The sequence below is a fragment of the Stegastes partitus genome, unplaced genomic scaffold, assembly GCF_000690725.1.
Source record: "Stegastes partitus isolate 25-593 unplaced genomic scaffold, Stegastes_partitus-1.0.2 Scaffold340, whole genome shotgun sequence".
Lineage (NCBI taxonomy): Eukaryota > Metazoa > Chordata > Actinopteri > Pomacentridae > Stegastes > Stegastes partitus.
In genome coordinates, this window is record NW_007578071.1 from 230371 (window position 1) to 251762 (window position 21392).

General features: G+C 48.5%; 1 protein-coding gene across 1 annotated transcript in view; it reads left to right on the forward strand.

Moving 5' to 3' along the window:
* Positions 1-21392, forward strand: part of thsd7aa (thrombospondin, type I, domain containing 7Aa) — a 149222-nt gene that overhangs the window by 55659 nt on the left and 72171 nt on the right. The window contains exons 2-4 of the mRNA XM_008284040.1: positions 14288-14922; positions 15205-15410; positions 19408-19656. Of these exons, the coding sequence (XP_008282262.1) occupies positions 14288-14922; positions 15205-15410; positions 19408-19656 (1090 nt within the window). The remainder of the gene's footprint in view (positions 1-14287; positions 14923-15204; positions 15411-19407; positions 19657-21392) is intronic.

The following is a 21392-nucleotide window of genomic DNA, read 5'->3' on the forward strand; positions in this document are numbered from 1 at the left end:
TGCAGCGGTGTCATGATCCATGTGGTGGTTCTGGTTCATGGTTCTGCAGACTGTAGTGATAAACTAGCCTGAGCCAGTGTCTGGATTATTCATGCTTCATCTCATCTCTGGTCTTTGTTCTTCTGAGGATTCTACTCAGCAATCGGTCCAATGGAGGGAAGAGCTTCTGGATGTTCATGCTTCTTTCCATGGATTTCCACTAGGAGGCAGCATGTAAAGGTGTTTTAATCCCAGGAAATATCTAATCGCACTCTGATTAGTGGAGAGTTTAGATCAGTACCGCTGGTCTCAGTTGGTTCTTGAGACTTCTTTTAACTCCTGTATTGAAGTTCTCTGATGCACAGCCATGTAAGAACCAGAACAACATGTTTTTGTCACACATCATGATGCTCCAGACTGACCAGGGCTCTCATCAAGCTCAGAGTTGGAGGCTGTTTATCTTCTGAGAACTTTGTGAACCTTCACCTCAGAAGAAAGACTCCAGAGTTAGAGTTGGGAAAGGCAGCCATGGTTAGAGCTGGTCATGAAGGCAGGACGTGGAGAGCAGTTCTCCTCACATGTTTCTGGAGCTTCTTACAAAGTGGTTGTTGAGATGCTTTAACTTATGCTCATATGTGTATATATCATAATGGTACCAGACCTGAGCAGAACCCATCACCAGCATCGCTGCACAGTGCATGCTGGTTCTGTCGATCCCAGCTGAGCGTTAGAGCATGATGGGAGATACCTGACTGGTCCCAGGCTGACCGCTCATTGGTTCAGGTGTTGTATCAGCAGTATTGAGCTGGTCCGGTTCTGAAGGCTAACCTCATCAGCGTTCCTGCAGGTCCGCAGACAGACGACTGTCCCGCTGACACAAGTTTAGAAAAACTCCAGTAAAGAAGCTGAAACACACACAGACGTGATGAAGCAGCTTCACGGGGTTCTGTAATGTGTTGAAACGCAGACAAGTTCTGAGAAGGTTCACAAGTTAGAGCAGCTTTGACCCAGCAGCAGCCTAGAACCAGCAGCTGGGTCGCCCTGGTTCAGCGTCCTCCTGTCCCTGCAAAGCGTCGCCCCTACAGCAGGCTGTCCTACACATGGTCCTCAGGAGGACTTCTACCTGCTGAACCTGCTCTACCAGGAAGGCCTGACTGACGGTGGTTCTGTCTCTGTGCTGCAGCAGCCGTGCTTCTGGTGGCTCAGTGTGACTCAAGCCGACCCGATGGAGCGTCTGGATGGTTTCAGACTCCGTCCCCATCATGATGGCTGTGCTCCTGTCAGGTGGAGGTTCCTACCTTCACCCTGATCCGTGCCTCACCATGTTCTCATTTTGGGGACTTACAGAGAGTTCTTTGGACTTCATAGCGTGATTTTTTTCCTGCCATGCTGTGTGAACTACAGGATATAAACAACTGTGTGCCTTTATAAACGGTCACAGTTCGACTCTGGCTCGGTTCTGACCCGTCTCACAGGGTCCTGTATAGACTGAATCGTGTTTTCACTCGTCATTACTGGTGATTAAATGTAGACTGATGGTACAAATGTACATTATTACCATTTACAGCCATCGTAGTGTCTGAGTGCTTCCTGAAGCGACTCCCAAATGAAACCTGGTCACTGGTGTTGACTAGACTCTGAGCAGAACCGCAGTTTTCCTCTGACGAGTAAAGCTCTGGTCCCTGAGCACGACGTCCTGACGCCTCCTCTGCAGCCGCCGTCTTTCTGTTGTTGTTTGTACTGTTCACGTTTCCACGACTTGTCTCTGCTCCTGTAATTATTGCAGAATAAATGAGAAGAATGCTGGAATTAAATATTTAGCTTCAGAGCTGAACTGTTCTGGTCTCATCCGTCCTCTCTAGCTGATTCTGGTTCAGTTCTGGGTGTATAAAGGCAGTTCCTGCTCTACGTGACGTGTCTCAGTGAGCAGCAGCCATCCACCTCCTCCCGTCCTTTGTCTCATCTCACCTCTCTCCTGCTGACATTTAAGCAACCTCCACTCCCCCGCCCCAGCCTGCCCGCCACCCCGCCACCACCCCAGCCTGCCCCCCACCACCACCACCCCGTCACCCTTTGTTCCCCAGCAGCCTGCACAAGCTCTGTTTTCATATTGCAGGCGTGTCTGCCCTCCACCTCCTGTCATATAGCTCTAATTTCATCATTTCACCCACCTGAGCATGAAAACTGAATTTAATAATCTACCACTTCCATGTTATGCCAGTTTGTGTGATCAGTGCAAGCCTTTTCTTAGAGAGGTGGATGACCTCATCACTAAATCCTGTTAATGTTTTAATTATCTGGCCTCAGCTGCTGGCTGCTAAACACGACGTGAGGATGGACAATGAAAACAATATATGGATTCTCATTCCACGGAGATGCGTGGACAGAGCTGTGTGCTGCTGTAAGATCGTCAGCAAACCTACAAGTTTTAAGAGCTGTTAGCTTCCACAGATTTATGGCTCCATGATAAGGAACCTTTACGTCCTCTGGGGACGGAGCGGTGGATGTATTCATCAGAAACCATTCAGCACTGTCTTTATATCTGGTGTAAGGTTGTTTTTTGGACACACTATGATCAAAACAGTTTCTGTTAGAAAAGGAAATTGTAGAGCTTAGATCCTTCTGCCTACTTTCCATCGTTTGATGTTGTCTCCTAGCATTAGCATGCTAGCAGGGTTAGCCTCGGAAGCTTGCTCCATGTGTTGGCTCACATTGAAGCTAATCGGCCGTCCTGCAGTCAGAAGCTCTGCTAACTGTGCTGTGGTCAGTCAACCAGGATGAGAGCCTCAGCTCACTGTGCTCCAACAGAACAGAACAGAACAGAACAGAACAGAATAGAACAGAACAGAACAGAACAGAATGTTTTATTGTCATTTAAAGAGAAGAGCAGCAGTGCTTTGTGCAGCTCTAGAGCTGAAGCTGGCATCAGTGGTTACTGTAAGGTCTGAATATGCTCTGATGGACCTGTCCTACTTTCCACACTGGGTCCAGCCCTCAGCTCAATATGGTGTGTGTACCAGGACTGACTTGGTGTTGCTATGTTTTCTTGTTTTGCTGAATGTTTCAGTGCATCAGCTGTTGAAGTAGAGGACTGAATAGAGGAGGTGGAGAACAGAATGGGCCGGTGCTGCTGCTGGCGGTGCCGATGTTGCCCAGCACCGACTCATAATCAGATCAGGACCAGTGGATTAATGCCCATCCTGACTGAGAGCTGGTGACTCCAGCTCAGCAGGCCTCCAGCCACCGAGCTCCTCCACATCAACATCCCCAGACTCCAGCTCTGTCCCTCATTCTTCATTCACTGCCCCTTCAGGGAGTGTATTCCTCCATGTTTCCAGCCAAATCCAATCATGTCAGCCTCTCCACTCCCTGGTCCTGGCTGACTAATGCCTTTTCATCTAAAGGGCAGATTTCATGAAAGAGTCATCCTGCTATCTCCTCTCTGATGCCGTCGTCCTCTCGTCGCTACGCATCTCTTCCTCCTCCTCCTCCTCCTCCTCCCTCAGGGCTGCTATTCCTCACTCAAAAGCCTTTTCAGATCAGCCTCAGTGCAGCCAGGCCCTCAGGAGGCCTGACAAGGTCGGCGACCACTCAGAGCAGGATAGCTCTTCATATCCTCACTGCTCATAGATCATCCATCAGAACTTCAACACAGATGCAGCCGCACTCTTACCTTGTTTTGTCCACATGTATTCATGGTAAAATACTCCTTGTGCAGGAGGAGAGACTAAAATAAGCATGCTGTCAGCCTCAGGACATCTTCATTATTGTCTGCAACATACAGACTGATTATGTTTCACAGGTAATGTTTCTTCACATCATTTATTTCTGTTCAGGTAGAGAGGCAGGTGAACATGTAGGTCAATGTAATTTTAGATAAGAAGCACTAATGGTTTTTAATTTCTGGTGCACGTCTCAGCCACAGCGGCTGCTTTCTGTTCCCACTGTGATGAGGACAAACCGTCCTGTCCCTCTTTCGTCAGGCCAGCAGCCGGAGGAAGAACAAAGGAGACGTTTTCAACATCTGGTGGGTGCATGAGGGAGGAGGAGGAGGTGGGGTCCTGGCAGTGGCTATCATTAAGAGGAAACAAACAGGGAGGCATTGTTTTCATGGAGCTGAAGCTGTCCCAGCAGGCGGTCAGCTGGTGTGTTCACGGTGAGTCAGTCTGCAGAGTCAGGGCCCAGGGTGGTTAGGTCAGCGGTGGGATGTCAGGACATGGACTCATCACTGTGGAGCTTCATCTGAACCTCATCAAGGTACAATATTGGACCAGACAGTTTTATGTCTGAGGGATCCATGAAAGAAGTTTCCAGCAGCAAACATTGTGCTGAAAGAGCTGTGTCTTCAATGAGCATTTACACCAACGTTAAACCTCACAAACCTGCAACACCAACAGTAAACCAACAGTAAAATGGAAGCCGGGCTGACTGGCAGTAAACCCAGATGATGCACGTGCACCCTGAAGTAAATAAAAATCATGCCATAGCGGCCCACTGTGTGTCTGCAGGGACGTGACTGGACGCTTCAGGTCACCGGGCAGCCGAGCAGCCTTGAGCCATCATAGTGGAGCACGAATGGCTCCTTTGGTAATTCAGTCAAGTCTGAAAATACTATTTACAACATGAAAATATTCATAATTTCATCAGTCAGTGAACACTGAACAGTGGAGGTAGAGACGGACGGAGGGGATGAATAACCTCACCGCTGGTTTGATGCAGTTAGTTGGGTCCATCACACGTTCTGATGACTAAACTTCTGCTGTACAGTGTGTCTCTGGTTCAAATGGAGTTTCTTGCTATTTATTTTACTAATTATCAGTGCATAATCTGCACTAAAGACTTTGGTTGAACCCCTCAGTGTCTGTCCTGGTAGTTGTGCCAGAGGATCTGAGAAGCTGGAATATGCTCAGTGAACCCATGGTGACCTACCACAGATACCACTGCGTACACACCCAGGACAGAGTGTGGGCTCAGAGAAATGCATGTCTGGTGCTTTACACTGAGTGTGCTGCAGACTATAGACTGGCCACAAAACACATGCATTGGGTGGTGTTAGCTGAAACATGTGGTGGTCTAGCTTAGGCCATGTCATTGGAGCCCTTTTCAAGCTTTTCTGTGTTTCCTGAACGGTGACGTGCTGCTCCAGTCCCATGACAGGCCTTCCATCTCTAATGAACCCTGTCTGGGAACTAACTTCATCTGTAACTTCAGTTTGGAAACCTAGCATCCATCTCTGCTCTTTGTGGGTGACTTCATCCGCCCACGACGTTCAGCACACACTGGAGTGGCTGGAACCTCTCAGTCTGAGACCCTGGTTCTCTCCTGGAGTCTCTGAGTTTACTATGTGACAGAGTTTAACTATCTCAGGATGTTGTTCATGAGTGACGGTGGGGTGTGCAGGTGGACTGGTCCAGGACCAGCAGCAGTGCTGGTGTTATAGTGGACTGTTGAGATGAGAGGCCAAAGCTCTCAGTATACGACCTGCCCTCCAACCTTCACCTGTGGTCCGGAGCTCTTAGGGGAAACAATGACACTGTGAAGGTTCCTCTGTAGGGGGGCTGGGTCAGCTTGAGAGATGGCCGAGGCGTCCAGCCTGAGAGATGGCCGAGGCGTCCAGCCTGAGCAGCCCAGGCGTCCAGCCTGAGAGATGGCCAAGCAGCCGAGGCGTCCAGCCTGAGAGATGACCGAGCAGCCGAGACGTCCAGCCTGAGAGATGGCCAAGCAGCCGAGGTGTCCAGCTTGGGAGATGGCCGAGGCGTCCAGCCTGAGAGATGGCCGAGCGGCCGAGGCGTCCAGCCTGAGAGATGGTTTAGGTGTCCAGCCTGAGAGATGGCCGAGCAACCGAGGCGTCCTGCGGGAGCTCGGAGCAGAGCTGCTGCTCCTCTGTGTGGAAAGGAGGTGCTCCAGGCATCTAAGTAGGATGTCTCCTGAGCACCTTCCTTTGAAGATTTCCCGGCATGTTTAGGTGAGAAGAGACCTCTTAGTAGACACAGAACTTGCTGGAGAACACCTTGGGATTCCTCAGAGGGAGGGGAAGTCTGGACTGACCTTCTTGGCCTCCTGACCCAAGCCCAGATCAGCAGGAGAATATGGACGGATGGATTTAACCTGGACTTCATCATCAGTTCGTAGCCTGGGTATATGTGTGCTTCCTGGGTGCTGGACGTGCTGTGAGTGGGTGGCAGTTTGTAATTAATCCTTTTGAAAACACTTGAGATAGATGTGCTGTTATGTGTCCCCAGCCACTCTGGAACATATTTAGTCAGATAACTACCATCTGTTCCCTCTCTGAGCAGAGCCGCAGCATGCAGCAGGCCTACAGGTTCTGGATATGTATGTGCACCTTGTTGTGAGTGACTGCATACAGCACATCCAACAGCATCAACAGGGCAGCGTGCTGATGGTCCACGATGAGCTGACAGCAGCCTGCCCTTTGCTGGGTCATCAGCACCGTCAGGGAGTCATGTCCAACATGTTTACAGCCTTAACAAGCAGTTTGGTCACTTAGAAGTCAGTTTATTAACAGCATACACACACATAAAGGTTTTTGGCATTGATTATGTGAATCTATACATTTTTCATTGTCCAGAGATTCGGTAGAGCAGAGAACCCGATAAGTGCGTGAGCGTCGCTGACCAGGTGAGTGGTGGGCTGACGGCTGGAGAGGCAGCGCTGGTGCAGTCAAACGAACCAGGAGGGTGATGGACCTGGCCCACAGGAACAGCAAGATCATCCCAGAGACAGGAAACATAGGAGTCCAGAAGCAGAGCAGACGTTAGGCTGAGGAGAGCTAGTGATGAACTGTCTGTTAGAGAGTGGATGTGGTGGCAGCCCCAGGAGTCGATGGTCAGTCAGTCACCAGGAGAGAGGAGCTCCACACACACTGGTCATACACCTTCCACAACACAGCTGAAGCAAGCCACTTCATTCACTTTTCGCTATTTATCATTTGTCAGTCATCCAGGGCTCAGACAGACCAGAACATTGTTGTTGTTACCAGGACACACCTCTGGTCTCTGTTCTGTCTGGACGCTCTCTCCACTGATGTTTCCCAGTGACTTTATAAAAGGTTCCTCTGACAGCCAGCAGGTCACATCACTGTTCTAGCTGTGGTTCGTCACATAATGAGCTCCAGACTGACCAGACTGACACCAGCATACACAGAGTCTCACAGAGTCACACAGAGGTCCCCAGCGCTTCATTCTGTTGGTCTGGGAAGGAACATCTGGAATTAAGAGCAATCGTAGAAAATGAAGCCAGTTCATCCCTGAATCCCTGCATGGGTAGCTGCATGACTAAAAGATGCAGCTTTTAATTTCATTGGTAGATAAAACCAAACACATCCTCTTTGGGCTCTGCTCTGTAAGCTGTCTGCCTGCATGGTGCGTCCAGTGTAGTCGCAGTGTGATGATAGAGCTGCTAAGCAGTGAAGACATAGGCGCTACTGGCAGCTAAATGCAGACTGGGTGATCAAGATCCCACAGTAGAAGCCCTGTTTGATGTCTGGTCGGGCCGCTGTTCACGTGCTGAAATGGTTCCACTACGAACTGGTGGACATGTGGACTGGTTTACAGGGTGACGCGGATCCAGAACAGCATCATACTGCTGCTCTCAGGACTTTGTAGATGTTAGGAGCAGGTGTTGGATAGACTGTGGGATATTAAAGCATCTTTATGTGTCGTATCTCCAAGTGGCTTTATGGTCATTGTGTGTATGCCACACTGAAATACGTTGAAATACCTAGTGTTGGCAAGTCTGCCTCCTGGTTTATGATGCAGACTGCAGCCATGCTGAGGGTTATAAAGCAGCGAGCTCCGTGTCTCAGCTCTGCTGCTCCTGCTCGCTGTGTCCATAAGGAAACCCATTACAGACGGCTACAAGACAAAAACAAAGTTCACATCATGTTTCTCTCGGTATCCGCTGCATGTACCTGCTTCGTGAAGCACCTTTAAGTGTCCTGAAGAGTGCTGTAGAAGTATTGTGTGTAGTTATTCACATTATGAACTGCATGTGTATTACCATAGTCACCGACCAAACCACTGGTGGAGGTCCTTCCTGGTGGCTGAGGGCTCAGCTGTCGGTCTGTAGTGAGCGATTCCCATGTTGCAGTGCTTCTGTAGCCAGTAGAACTCAGCAGATTGGATGAAGACAGTCACTGTAGGAGTGGTAGCATCTTCATGTACTTCTGCACAGCAAGTGGTGTGTCGTGTTACATCCCAGACAAAAACCAGTTTTTTAAACATGTTTTAGGGTTTTTCCTCCCTGTCTTCAAACTAAACTTCAAACATAAAAAGCATGTGGTTATGAAGACGTCCATCTTTAATGATGGCCTGTGCAGACCTGAACAGAAGACCTGCGGTGTGGATCATCTGTGTGGGTGTCAGGTCTTGGTTACAGCATCCAGAGGCAAACAGCAGCACCGTGGTCGCTCTGCAGCGCTGCAGTGAGGCTGGTTTCCATGCGGCAGCATGACGCACCAAATGAGCCGTATAATGTCCTAAAGGGAGGCCTTCCCACTTCTGACAGGCCTCATGAAACATGTATGAACGCTGTTTGGTTTGAGCCTGTGCTGCTGGTGCAGACCTTTAGGTAGTCAGCTCTCCCCATGATCTCAGTGTACACACTGAACATCTCCAGAACCAACATAGTGTCCTTGGATTACTGCACTGCTTCTGTGAATGTGGGGTGGTGCCTCATGAAGCCCTCCTCGTCTGCTCTGGACATAGAAACGGACCAAACCCAGTCTTACTGACTGATGCCATGTAGTCATGTAGAGACAGATCTACCTTCCATCGGGCCAGCAGGGGCTCTCTGGTGACCCCAGGACATGGACCACCATCCTGTCAGTTCCACATCAGCTGTCCTTTGATCATCTGTGTGCAGATCAAAGACCAGCAGCACTCAGCCGGGTCGACATGCAGCAGAACCAGCTCACCCTGAAACTAGAAAGGTGGTGCAGACTGGAGCAGAACAATGAGCTGCTGTGAAATAGGATGAGATGAAAAACTACTACTACTATCCAGAATACAGCTGCACGTATTAGAATGAAATAATGCCCGAAATATTACATCTGAGCTGCCAAATAAATGCATATTTATAATGATCTGAAGCTGCCACATGTGCCCTGGCTGTCCTCCCACCTGTCCATCAGATCTGGAGGCTTTACCAGCTCTTCAAATGTCATTCTAGCACGTAGTTTGTTCGTTCGTTGCATCTCTCTAGGCTTTTGTGGCTTCGCTGCAGACTTCAGAATATTACATCCAGTGTCATCCAGAAACAGGTTAGTTGGTCAAGAGCGCTATTATGGGAGCACTGTATGCCAGGAAAGCCAATTTTCGGTGCAGGGTACCAGAAAATTGGAGAACATTTGTTGGCTGTTTATCTTTGCAGGAGGCCCTATTAAGGATTTACAGCTGCAGCAACAATTCTGTGTTTGTCTGTGTTGTGCAAATATGTGTTGTGCATGAGGGCATCCAGCAGTTAATGGGCACGCTGCTGACCTTTCCACCGGCTGTTTATCAGACACGTGTTGGAAAATGAATACAGATTGACTACCTGCTACCGTTTTCCATTCTCCTACCTTTCTGTTAGAAGCTGCTGGTGGGATGCACATCTCACACTGGTTTCCATTATCCCAGTAAAGGCCACTGCCAGTCTTGTGCTGACATGGGGGGGGGGTATCAAAAAAGAGCAGTCCCATTATTGAAGGGAGGAAATCCTTGTGCTTCCTTATAAAGGATGTCGAGCTGAGAGGATGTCCGGACCTGTTGGGAAACAAGGGAGCTGCTGTCTTCTCCTCCAATGTGGCCTGGCTGCTATTAGGCAGATTATGTCTGAACAGTGGACATTAAAGACGTACGTTGCAGCTGTACAGACATGATTTACTTCCTGCAGAGGTCAGCCTTTTGCCTTTTATTGATCTGTGTCCATTTTCTGGACAAAGAGCTTAAATGAAATGAGATAAAATAAAGAAGAAATGTGAATTTGGGGGGGAATGGGCGAAGGACCTGCAGCAAAGGGACTTGAACCCATGACCACTGTGTCGGGGACTAGAGCCCTGTACACGGGTCGCCAGCTCCACCAGGTGAGCTGTAGCGGCGGCCCAGTTTGTTTTAATGCACTGGAATATGACATTGATTGGACATTAACTGAATTCTGCATAAAGACAACACAAACGATTGGCAGGTTTGAGGAACATTTATTTCCTCATTTGCATTTTACATTCGTTATGCAGATGATAGATCCAGTGAAAGAGCAGAGGACTGACCGGAGCTGGACAGGTTCTGGTGTTCTGGCTCCAGAGGACTGACCGGAGCTTGACAGGTTCTGGTGTTCAGGCTCCCTCAGACAGGCTCATGGCAGCCTGGCCTGAACCTACAGCTACTAATTCAAAGTTCCAGTTAAATTCACTCACAAAGTCACAACAGAAGGTCTCTGATCATCCTGCAGCCACTTTCCACACGCGGTAGGATCTGTACACACGTCAGCATTTTACTGATGTTACTTTGATAACTATGTGGAGCAGCGTTCTTCGGCTAACAGCTTTTGACCAGTGACATGTTGTGGGTTTACAGACTCCATCAGGACGTTGCCCGGTGTGGGACTGACTGGGGGCTGCATCGCCACTCTGTCCTGGTCTGTGCTGAATCTGGAACTCCACCAACGTGTGTGAAGGCCAGTTCTCACCTAATGGAGCTCATTAGAAACCACTAACGGTCCTGATCCCTGAACACTTCTGTGTCAGCTGTAAAGTCATGGATGGAGAATAGGTGATATTTGCCTTTGGGGGCTAATGTGTGCCATCTTGTGACCCATGTATGACTGATTGATTTAATTAGTCACCACTAATGTATTTATTTAGTCTTGCATTGAGATCGTCCTCCAGTGAGCGTGTGCGTCAGCCTTCTTCTGCTCAACTCATTCTAGAGAAGAATGAAAAAAAAACTGAGCAGTGAAAGCAGAGCCAGGCATGCTGCAATACATGGACAAGAACCTCTAAACCAGGTGCCCAACCTACTCAGACCCAACATCTGCTTTAGCCAACCTCCTGAGGTCTACCGGTCCAGTGTGAACCCACACATGGTTCCAGCCTGCAGTAGCTAACCTCACAACCACTACACAACACAAACCCTCCCTCCCTCCATGTTGAATCAAACTTATATCAGTACACCACGACCACACTCGACCCATCCTACAGGGTCCGTAATGTCTTTGTGTGTACAGTAGGTGGAGATAATGCACCTGAATGTTGGATGCCAACCGCCAAATCAATTGAAGAAGAAGCAGCTAGGCTAGGCTAGCAGCTAATGTAGCCAGCTTCGATGAGCTAGCTAAAAGCTGCACAAAGCTACAGGTACATTCCCCACCGCTGGCCTCTCAGTTACAACAGTCCGATTATCCAGCGCTGCGATCGCAGTACATGTTCCGGTCCGTTTCCCTGCATGTGTTCGACTTTTCAGAGCTGTATTCATTTACAGAGAAATGAAAGTAACGACGAGCATGTAGCCCAAACACAGTAAAAGCACTTCTATTCTGCCACAAATAAACGATAATAGCTATGAACGATATGGTTGGATCACTTTCAGAGCGATCTCAGAACAGCTTCTCTCTGCCTGGGTATGTTTCTGGTCTTTACTATCTGAATGGATACAGAGCTTATAGCAGATGGAGCACACGGTAGCTGCTCAGAATGTTAGCGTTGGTCAATGTGGGCACACACATCTGTATAGTGCAGAAAGACTGGTCCATCAGGGCTAGTTTGGTATCGTTGCTTCATGCAGACAGGCTGGTCCATCAGGGCAGGTTTTTGTCGTTGCTTCACACAGACAGGCTGGTCCATCAGGGCAGGTTTGGTGTCGTTGCTTCACGCAGACAGACTGGTCCATCAGGGCTAGTTTGGTGTCGTTGCTTGAGACATGAGGGGTCTCTCACTAGGACATACCACTCCTTTATTAGCAGTGATTAGAGACTCTGTTTCTTCCTTGGTGTGACGCTGGCTTTACAGATGAGTGTGTCGACTAAAGATGGAAGCTGTGATCACATCTTGTTGGGGGAGGCCTCCTGGCTGGTCCCAGCAAGTGATGGGTGATGTAGGCCAGGGGGAACACCCTCCTTAGCTTCACGCCTACCACTGAAGGTAACTGTGTCAGTCAGTGGCATGATCATAAATTACGATGAACACCTGCACGGTGCTGAGACGGTGTTGCCTGCTGGGAGCCGGGCTTCATGGCCATAATGGGCTGGCCTCTTGACAGAGCCAACTATGGGTGAACCCAGCACAGATGGCTGCTCAGTCTGACAGTATGCAGCCTCTTGTCTTGTATTCTTAATGACAAAATCTAGTTAGCATAGTTTCTGTCACTGATCTGTCCATGTTATCACCTACACTTACATTAATGAGCATGTTTGTCAGGAACCTTCTCTTCCTGTTTTCCAGCCGAAGAGGAGAATTTCTGCTGGTGAAAGATGTCACAGACTGCAGCTGTCTCTTGTGTTTGGGCCAGTTTCCTGCTCCTTCTATTGATCTGTATTGATCCAGACCCTCTGCCTGCAGCTGGCGGCCCATTCTGGCTGGTTCTGCCATTGACGTGTTCATTGCTGTAGCTCAGCTTCCTGTAGTGAGGCCATAAACACAGTTCAACACAGCCTTTGGCTTTAGACTCAGGACAACAAATAGAAGTGTTGTCCACTGATTGTTTCAACTTAGATGTTCTCCTTGGCCAGTCAGATGTGTTGCTGTCAGTCCAACGCTGTCCAGATTAATTTGCATTGAAGAACACTTTGAAGCTGTGTGGTTGATCAACACGTTCGTTGGTCTGCTGTAGGATTCTCTACCTGTGTCTCTGTGGCCCATATGGTCCGTCTGAGCAGAGTTCTCCTTCATCTGAACCTTCACACAGCATTCATCTGTATTTGTTATCCAGTCACGGCTGTAATTAATGGGTTGTGTTCAGCGTGTATGCCCCAGACATCACTGATGGACTTAAACTGGGTTGTTGTCAGATGTTGAATTTCTGTAGCTATTGCAAAGAGGAAGATCCAAAGATGTCTTGACAGTGGCACTCTTGTTCACTGCAGCTGGGACTAAATCATGGAGTCTGTCCGTCAGAAGCTGGTTGATTTTTCATTGACCAGGTTTCCTTCAGCAGGCAGCGTGAAGATGCTGTTAGTGGCTGAAGCGGGTCACTGACTCTGTCCTTCAGATGGTCTGGGAGATGAACTGGATTGTGTTTGTGCTTAGAGTCAGCTCAGTACAGTCGTATGAACATTTCATTCCTGATCATCTCTGATGCTGGACTCTTCTGTGGACCTGGTGCTCTGCTGAGCGTGGACCTATCAGGGCTCCAGCACTGTGATGACATACAAGGCTGCACCGGTCCTCACATCAGCTAATTTCTATGTTGCTGCCTTACTGACTGAAGTTTCAGCTGCTCTGCCTCTGCTGTGCCCAAACAGGGCTTCTGCGCTCAGAGGAGATGTTTGCTTCAACCTATAATTGCGTTCTCATAAATCCAGTGAAAGTGCAGTGGCAGGACTGAAAGTAAGTGTGTATTTATCAGGAGACTATTATGGTACCAGAGAGCACTTAGGTTTCACATACTTCCATAGAAAGGCACAGGCGTTTTCTTCAGAATATAAATCATATCCTTTTCTCTGCAAAATACTAACGAGGCCTGTTTGATGGGCTTTGTGCCATCAGCTGGTGATGACAGGAGCTGAATGGAGTATAAAGGCTGACCGTGAAACGCTGAGACGTCTCTGCTCGGATGCTGCTCCTCTCTCAGCAGCTCCTTTCATGGAAACATACAAACATTTTCACAATTATCCAATTTATTTTCTAAATTCTTCAAAGCCCCCCTCTGGTCTAAACCATTTGATTCGACCACGTGAACATATGCTAGAAGATATATCATGAGTGCAGTAAGCAGCCAGCACCATGGCCGAGGATCTCCATGTTCTATCAATGACAGAATCCAAAGTCTGGATTCAAACTTTCAGGGTATCAGGGAGGAGTATACGAGTAGTTATCACACCAGAGGTTTAGTCCAGTCACAGCATGAGGTGGTAGAACTGCTTCCTGCTGCCCAGGCAGCACTGGTCAGTGTGGAGCAGTGGTGGGTACCGTGGAGAGCCTGGCTACTGTCTGTCTGTGAGCTCTCAGTAAATAAAATGAACAACTTGTCTGTCAGACGGTTTTTATTTTATATCCGTAATGTTCTCAGACCTCTACTAGAACAAAACTCTTTGAGCACTCTAGAGCTGCATTCATGTCACTGACCTTGCCCTGACCTCTCTCTGCTGTTTCCAGGTCCATGGGGTCGGTGTATGGGAAGTGAGTGTGGCCCCGGAGGCAGCCAGAGCCGAGCGGTGTGGTGCGCCCACGCTGAAGGCTGGACCACGCTGCACACCAACTGCGACCAAGCAGAGCGACCAGATAACCAGCAGAGCTGCTTCAGAGTGTGCGACTGGCACAAAGATCTGTATGACTGGCAGCTGGGAGCCTGGAACCAATGCGTCCCGGTGTCGATGCGCAGCGCCGGGGTCCAGCGGCCCGCTGTGTGCACACGGGGGGAGGAGGGCATCCAGACCCGGGAGGTGGGCTGTGTTCAGAAGGCGGATGGCGTGCCCGCAGAAGATGCAATCTGTGAATACTTCGAGCCTAAACCCCGCCTGGAGCAGGCCTGTCTCATCCCATGTCCTCGGGACTGTGTGGTGTCCGAGTTCAGCCTGTGGACAGCCTGCTCTAAAACATGTGGGATGGGCCTACAGAACCGGATTCGCTTCATTTTGGCTCCACCGCTGTTTGGAGGGGCAGCCTGTCCAAACCTGACTGAGTTTCAGACGTGCCAGCCAGGTCCCTGTGCCGGAGAGGAGAGCCTTTATAGTCTCAGGGTCGGACCCTGGGGGCCCTGTTCTGTCCCACTGCCAAGGCAAGCCAGGCAGGCTGACGATCCGCCCAGAGAGGGCGACAAGCGATCCAAGGAGGGTGAGAGACCTCCAAGAGAGGGTAGCAAACAGTCCAGAGAGGGGGAAAAACCATCCAGACGAGGTGAAAAACAGGCCAAAGAAGGAGACAGATGGTCCAGAGAAGGTGAAAAACTGTCTGCAGGTGGTGACAAACCATCTACACCCAACAGAAAAGTGGGAAGGGCCAACCGGAAACCAGACAGGCCGTCCCGACAGGCAGACCGACCGAAACGGCAGAAAAAGGCCAAGAACAAGGAGAAGCGAGAGAAGATGAGAGAGAAAGTCAGAGAGCGGTTAAGAGAGAGAGGCAAGGCCAAGGATCCTGAGACCAGAGAGCTGATCAAGAAGAAAAGGAACAGAAACCGTCTGAATCGCCCAGGAGGAAAGTTCTGGGACATGCAGGTCGGGTACCAGACCAGAGAGGTGAGCTGCGTGCACAAGGCCGGCAACGCTGAAGCTCTCAGGTAAGAATGGCTCACAGTTCCTACCGTGTTCATGGTTTATTCATCCATCTGTCAGCTAAATCAGTTTGGGGATCACACAGGAACAACGAGGGGAAGGGAAATATTATGGTTTGTATTCACATCAGGTTAGGAGCTGGTTGTTGTCATGGCTACAGTGTACCTGGAAGGGAAGATCAAGTTCTTTGTCTTTTTTTAAAACCCTGTTGACATGTTCATGTGGTGTTTTCATCATGCTTCAACACATCATGAGTGGAATCATCAGTCGAGAGCAGGATGGAGCATTTTCCTCCTGACAGAGCGACTTCTGACTGTCTCAGAACCACACAGTCACACCTGCAGGGACCCATATGAGACCGGTTCTGTTCACTTACATCATCATTCGTCTTTGTTGTAGTTGTTTTGGTCGACAGTGTGTAACTGAATGGCTGCAGCCGTTGTGCAGTGCAGAGTAGTTTTAGGGTGTTTGGGCAGATGTGAGCTGGTGAGCTGGTGAGCCGGTGCTGCAGTGACCTGAATGGGCTGAGGGCTGAGCCGGGACTTCACAGACCTTCACCTTCTGGAGGAAGTGGTGGGATGTGGCATTATATTCAAGCCATTTTCAGGCAGGAATAGATTCTTCTCATGGAAGAACATCTAAATGTCAGAGATGAGGTGAAGCCATCAGCTGGATGGTGAGGCTCTTTAAGAGGGACGTTAATTTGAAGGTGATTGATTAGAAATAGAAATGAAGAGCAGTTTAGACACTCAATTTGCTCTAATGCTTTTAGTTGGACGCTGCTGTTTTATTGTCTTATTCATGTACACATGTGTTCATGGCATGTGGTTCATTACAAATGTTGGACAGAAGGTGGAGGACACTCAGAGTCCTACAGTGAACATCAAGTCCACTTTCCTTCATCATGAGGTCACTGAGATGGTTAGACGGCTGATCTCTTAGTCTCCATGATCTTTATTATTCTGTGATAGTAACATCTGTAAATAAACTATACGTTTAAGAAGCCACTTAGCTTGGTATGCCTCTGGTGCCACTTCTGTTAGAGGATCTCATGTTTCTCTGAGGAGTGGCAGAGAGACTCCAGAGCAAACCGCTCTGTCAACGCCATGAATGAAGGATTCAGTAACAGCTGATGGCAGAATGATCAGGACCTTAGATTCATAGTGATCACAATCAGCAGAACATCCATCAGTTCCTCTCAGTGCCATCGCTGTGCACCATGTGGTTGGGCTGGTGGGTGGACGAGTGGAGCTTCTCCAGACCCACTGTGCCTCCTGAGCTATCAGCTGGTTCAGATCAGCTGTGGCAGCGTTTTGTTGTTTTTGGATGAAACCCCCAAAAACCATGAATAATGAATGGACACAGTTCACTGACTGATGATGTCTGCAATGTGTTGTTCAGGATCATTGTACCCAGCTTCAGACATACATCATGTATGTTTACATGATGTGTCTACGGGCTGTTTGTTGACGTGTTCACAGGGATGCATGCTGGGATGTGCTGACTGTGCTGCATGCTCCAGCTCAGCTTCCTGTCTCTGGGACTCGGTGGCTTCAAGTCACCACCCATCAGTCATATCGCTGTAGTCTTCACTCCGTTTTCTCTCTTCACTCGAATATTTAGTCAAAATCCAACACAGAGTCTTGAGCTCAGTGAACCACGTCGATGATTATTTTCAATCACAACAATGAAGGCGAGATGCTCACATTCATAATAATCCATCTGGTCACAGTCAGTTCTTCAGTAATAAAGCAGAGACCGAGCAGGAAGGTCAGTTTGAAGGAGTCCTTCTCATCATGCAGCTGTACACGGCTTTTCACAGCTCAGTAAAACTAGACAAAGTCATCAGAGCTCCACTGGAAGAGCCGTCCATGTATGTCTCCACACTGGTTTCTCTCCAGTGAGGTCAACGTCCATGTGGTGTCTGAGAGCCGCTCGCTTTGTAGGAAGATGAATGGCCTCATTCTGTCTAGAGCTCGCTCGACTCTAAAGAGGCCACTGAGCACCGGCGATTACATCCTGAGAGCATCAAGGCTCTGGTTCTACGTTTTCTATTAATGCCTCCGAGCAGATCACAAATCAGAACCTTTAAACTCGTAGCAGCACAGCGTTCAGGCAGAACGTTACATGATACGCACTGGGATTAATGTCTAGTTACAGATACTCACTCAGAGACGACCATATTTGTGTAGTCATCCAGCCAGTCCCTGCCTGACAGATGGCTGAGAGCTTCAAAGAGGCTTAGCTGCCAGCGATGAGCGTATCGCTGCTGGAACACGTCCATGACCAAGTTTATTTACAGTTGGAGCCATCACTCTGGGATTTCTAATTTTATCTGATTTACTAAAGCTGCTAATTATCCTCCAATGTTCAGGCTTTTAAATTGTGATGAACTGCAAAGTCCAGTGGACTTCATCAGCTGTTTGAAGAGCACAGCACCTGATCGAGGTTCTACTGGCTGGTAAGGCCCTGACAGAGGTTCTATTGGCTGGTAAGGCCCTGACAGAGGTTCTGCCCCCTGGCAACGCCCTGACAGAGGTTCTACCGGCTGGTAATGCCCTTAGAGCTGCTTTCAGAGTTGAGAGTATTGATTTGGATGTGTTTGCAAATGTTTTGCTGCACAGCTTCACATCCATTGCTCCAGGCTGTCTTCAGAAATGTGCTGAGATGTGACCTGATGGTTCAGAGCCAGTAGAGCACTGGTGTGTTGTTCCTGTTGTCCAGAGTGGAAACACACAACATTATGAGAGGTTTATGATTCTGAAATTGACTTAACACAGAAAATACCCCAATTACATATTTAGTTGTGTGGTTGAGGCAGAAGTGTATTTTTATCTGCCAAACTTCTCCAGCTGCTTCTAGTTGGTCCAAACAGAGGTGGAGGTAACAGGTGCCCTCACACATGGAGCCACAGCGACCCCGTCATTGGCAAACAGGCTGAAATAGACTTGAGTTACGGGAAGGGTTGAGCAGCTTTCTTTGCACTTTGACTTGATGTTGTAGTAGTTGGGTGGATATGAGGACAGCATCAGCTGAGGTGAACAGTTGGAGGGACGAGCATCGTCTGACGCCTGAGCAGGAAGGTCTCAGAACAGACCTTGATCGTTGCAGGGAATCGTCAGTTCAAAACTACAAGAAGAAAAGAAAAACTAAAAGAGCTTCTTTCTTCACGGTTACAAAAACATCCAGAGGGTCAAAGGAGTCGAGGGAAACTGAACTGTTTTGACTAAAGTGGTGGAGAGAGAAGACGAGGAGGGCATCATTACCCTGAACGTCTCTACAACACAGAGGGAGAAACAGCGTAGTCCATCTAGAAACACATCTCTGGGTTTGTAATGAATGTTCATCACGTCGCTGTGAGCGACGTCACTTCATTTGGTCTTAATGATCCACTCTGTGGCTGTGGAGGCATCTACCGGCCATGCTCGGTCTCTGTTCCTGCACTGCTCCTGTCTGCAGCGCTTTGTGTGGACATTGTGGTACCACAGTAATGAGTGTGGGAGGTGAATTTCACGTTTTAATCATATACAGTACAAAGAAAGAGTGTCTTCTCAAATTCTTGTTTTTGTATATTTTTCCCACTTTAATGTTTAAGATCATCAAACAAATATCAGACAGAGATACCCCAAGTAAACACAAAATGCAGTTTTTAATGATGACTTTATTTATTAAGGAACACAAACTACTCAGAGCTACCTGCCCTGTGTGAAACAGTAACTGCCCCTGAACCTAATACCCGACCATTCGGTCCAACGGGGCAGGAGTGAGCGGGCGGTTCCACCATCAGCGGTCACAGTACTCAATCAAAATTGATATCCCGATTCCAGCACAGTGGATGAATAGTCGGCTGTCCGGCTGTCCGGCTGTTCGGCTGTTGGGGTCCAGCTCTAGTTAAATGTTAGTAAAAGTGAACGTTGTAATGGACTACAGTGACATGTCCTGCTGCAGACTGGACCTGTGATAACAACTGTGTGATCCTCGTGTCTTTATCCGTCTCTGCAGCCTGTGCTCTCAGGAGACGCTGCCGGTAACCTTCCAGGCCTGTGTGCTGCCCAAAGACTGCGACGCCACCGAGTGGTCTGAATGGTCACCTTGTTCCAAGGAGTGCTACGATCCCAACGGGCCCAAGGGGGAGCGCACCCGGGTCAGAAAAGTGAGCCAGTTCCCAGTCGGTGGAGGAGGAGACTGTCCAGAGCTGGAGGAGAAGGAGGCCTGCAGCCCCCAGGGAGAGGCGGTGCCGCCTTGCATCGTGTAAGTCCTGCACATGTTCAGACAGTACCGTAGCTCTGATGGAAGTTCTGGAAGCTGACTGGAGTTCTGCAGCCAAAGAAAATCAGGAAAAACATTTCTCCAAAATATCCATAGTTCATGACAAAACATAAACGGTTCCAGAACAAGTGTAACCTGATTTAATTTTGTTGGTTCTGGGTTTATTGTGACCTCAGCTGGAACCAGACGAGTCCGTCTTTGACAGTTTCATGTCCATATCAGCTCCACATGTCAGCACCCCTCCAGATTCTCTCGATGTGGAATGTTTATTTAAACTGCAGTCGCTTCCTGGATAATGTCACCATCACTCCTTCAATCCTTAATAATAATAATAATAATAATAATAATAGCCTCACAGCTAGAAGGTCGCCGGTTTGTCTTCAGTACCTGAGGTACTGTTGTCAGCGTTCATTTCATGTTTTACATGTATTCCGAAAAAAATAGAAATATCTGAATAATTTTAAGGTTATTAATTAAAAATCACAGATGCTTGAGGAGAAACGGTTCTGAAGACGTGATGTTTTAGGTTTCACGTGTTCAGCCCTGTGAGGAAACCTTCATGGCTGATATGCTGTAGATGAGATGTTTTCATGGATCTCATGAACCAGCTTTAGTGGGCCAGTCTGCTCACTAACCTGCGGTAGTCTTCTGGAATGTTCCATGAACATCATAAATAATTACCAATAATAAAGCAAACTACTGTCCTTTGCACTGTGTTGTGATGACCGTCTGTGTCCCGTCAGACAGGACCTCCTGCTGAGGGTTAGAAGATGTGATAACAGCTCCACTTTCATTTCATCTCTGTAGAAATTAATTTACTGTAGCCGTCTGTTTCCTGGTCGGAGCACAAACAGCCGTAATGTGAAGCAGTAAATCGATATCCGTCAGCAGCAGCTGTCCTCTGTCTGTCAGCGCCGGCCGCTGCTCAACCGCTCGGCTGGATTGTCCCCATCTGGACAATTTAAAGTCCCAGGATGCACTGCTGTCCCCGGGGCCTTGTTGTTCTGCAGCAGCCTGAGAAAGAGAGACACAGAAAGCTTGCTCATGAATATGGAGCCTTTCATGGCAACTCAAATGAATTCCATTCTGAGCAGAGATGCAGGCAGGGTTTACGTTTTCTGACCTCAGGGTGCAAACCACTATTCATTGTTGCTGAAGCCGCCTGCTGCCAATTCAATAACCAGACACAGCCCCGTATGAATAGGTGCTGCAATTAACAAACTCCTTTCAGCTTAAAAGATCGAGTCGAGGACAGCTCCCGGTGAATAGCAGCCCTGAGCGTATTGTACACAGAGATCCAGGGTTAAGAACGGTAAAGTTCTGGAGAGATGTTCATCCTGTAGCCCATGACACCGGTGCTGCTCAGCGGCTGGAAAAAGCCATCCACTCTGACAGAATAAGCATTTATGGAATGACCCGATGACGTTTTCACTGTATCTGGAGCAATACATGATGTGATGATAACAGTAAATAGGAGAAGCCTGATGACCTCTGGAGAGCAGGTCAAGCATCAGTAGTCTGGAAGAAAGTACTGATCAATACCGGTGACAAACGGATGTGTCCTGGATGTGGCATGAATTCATTCATTCATGTAAAATAGTCAAAGTAGTAAAACATATAATATATAAGTCCCATCATGGACATACATCATCTGTATCTGATACCATGCATCCAGAGAAAAGACAAAGGAGGAAACAAAACAATGGAGCGAATAGAGG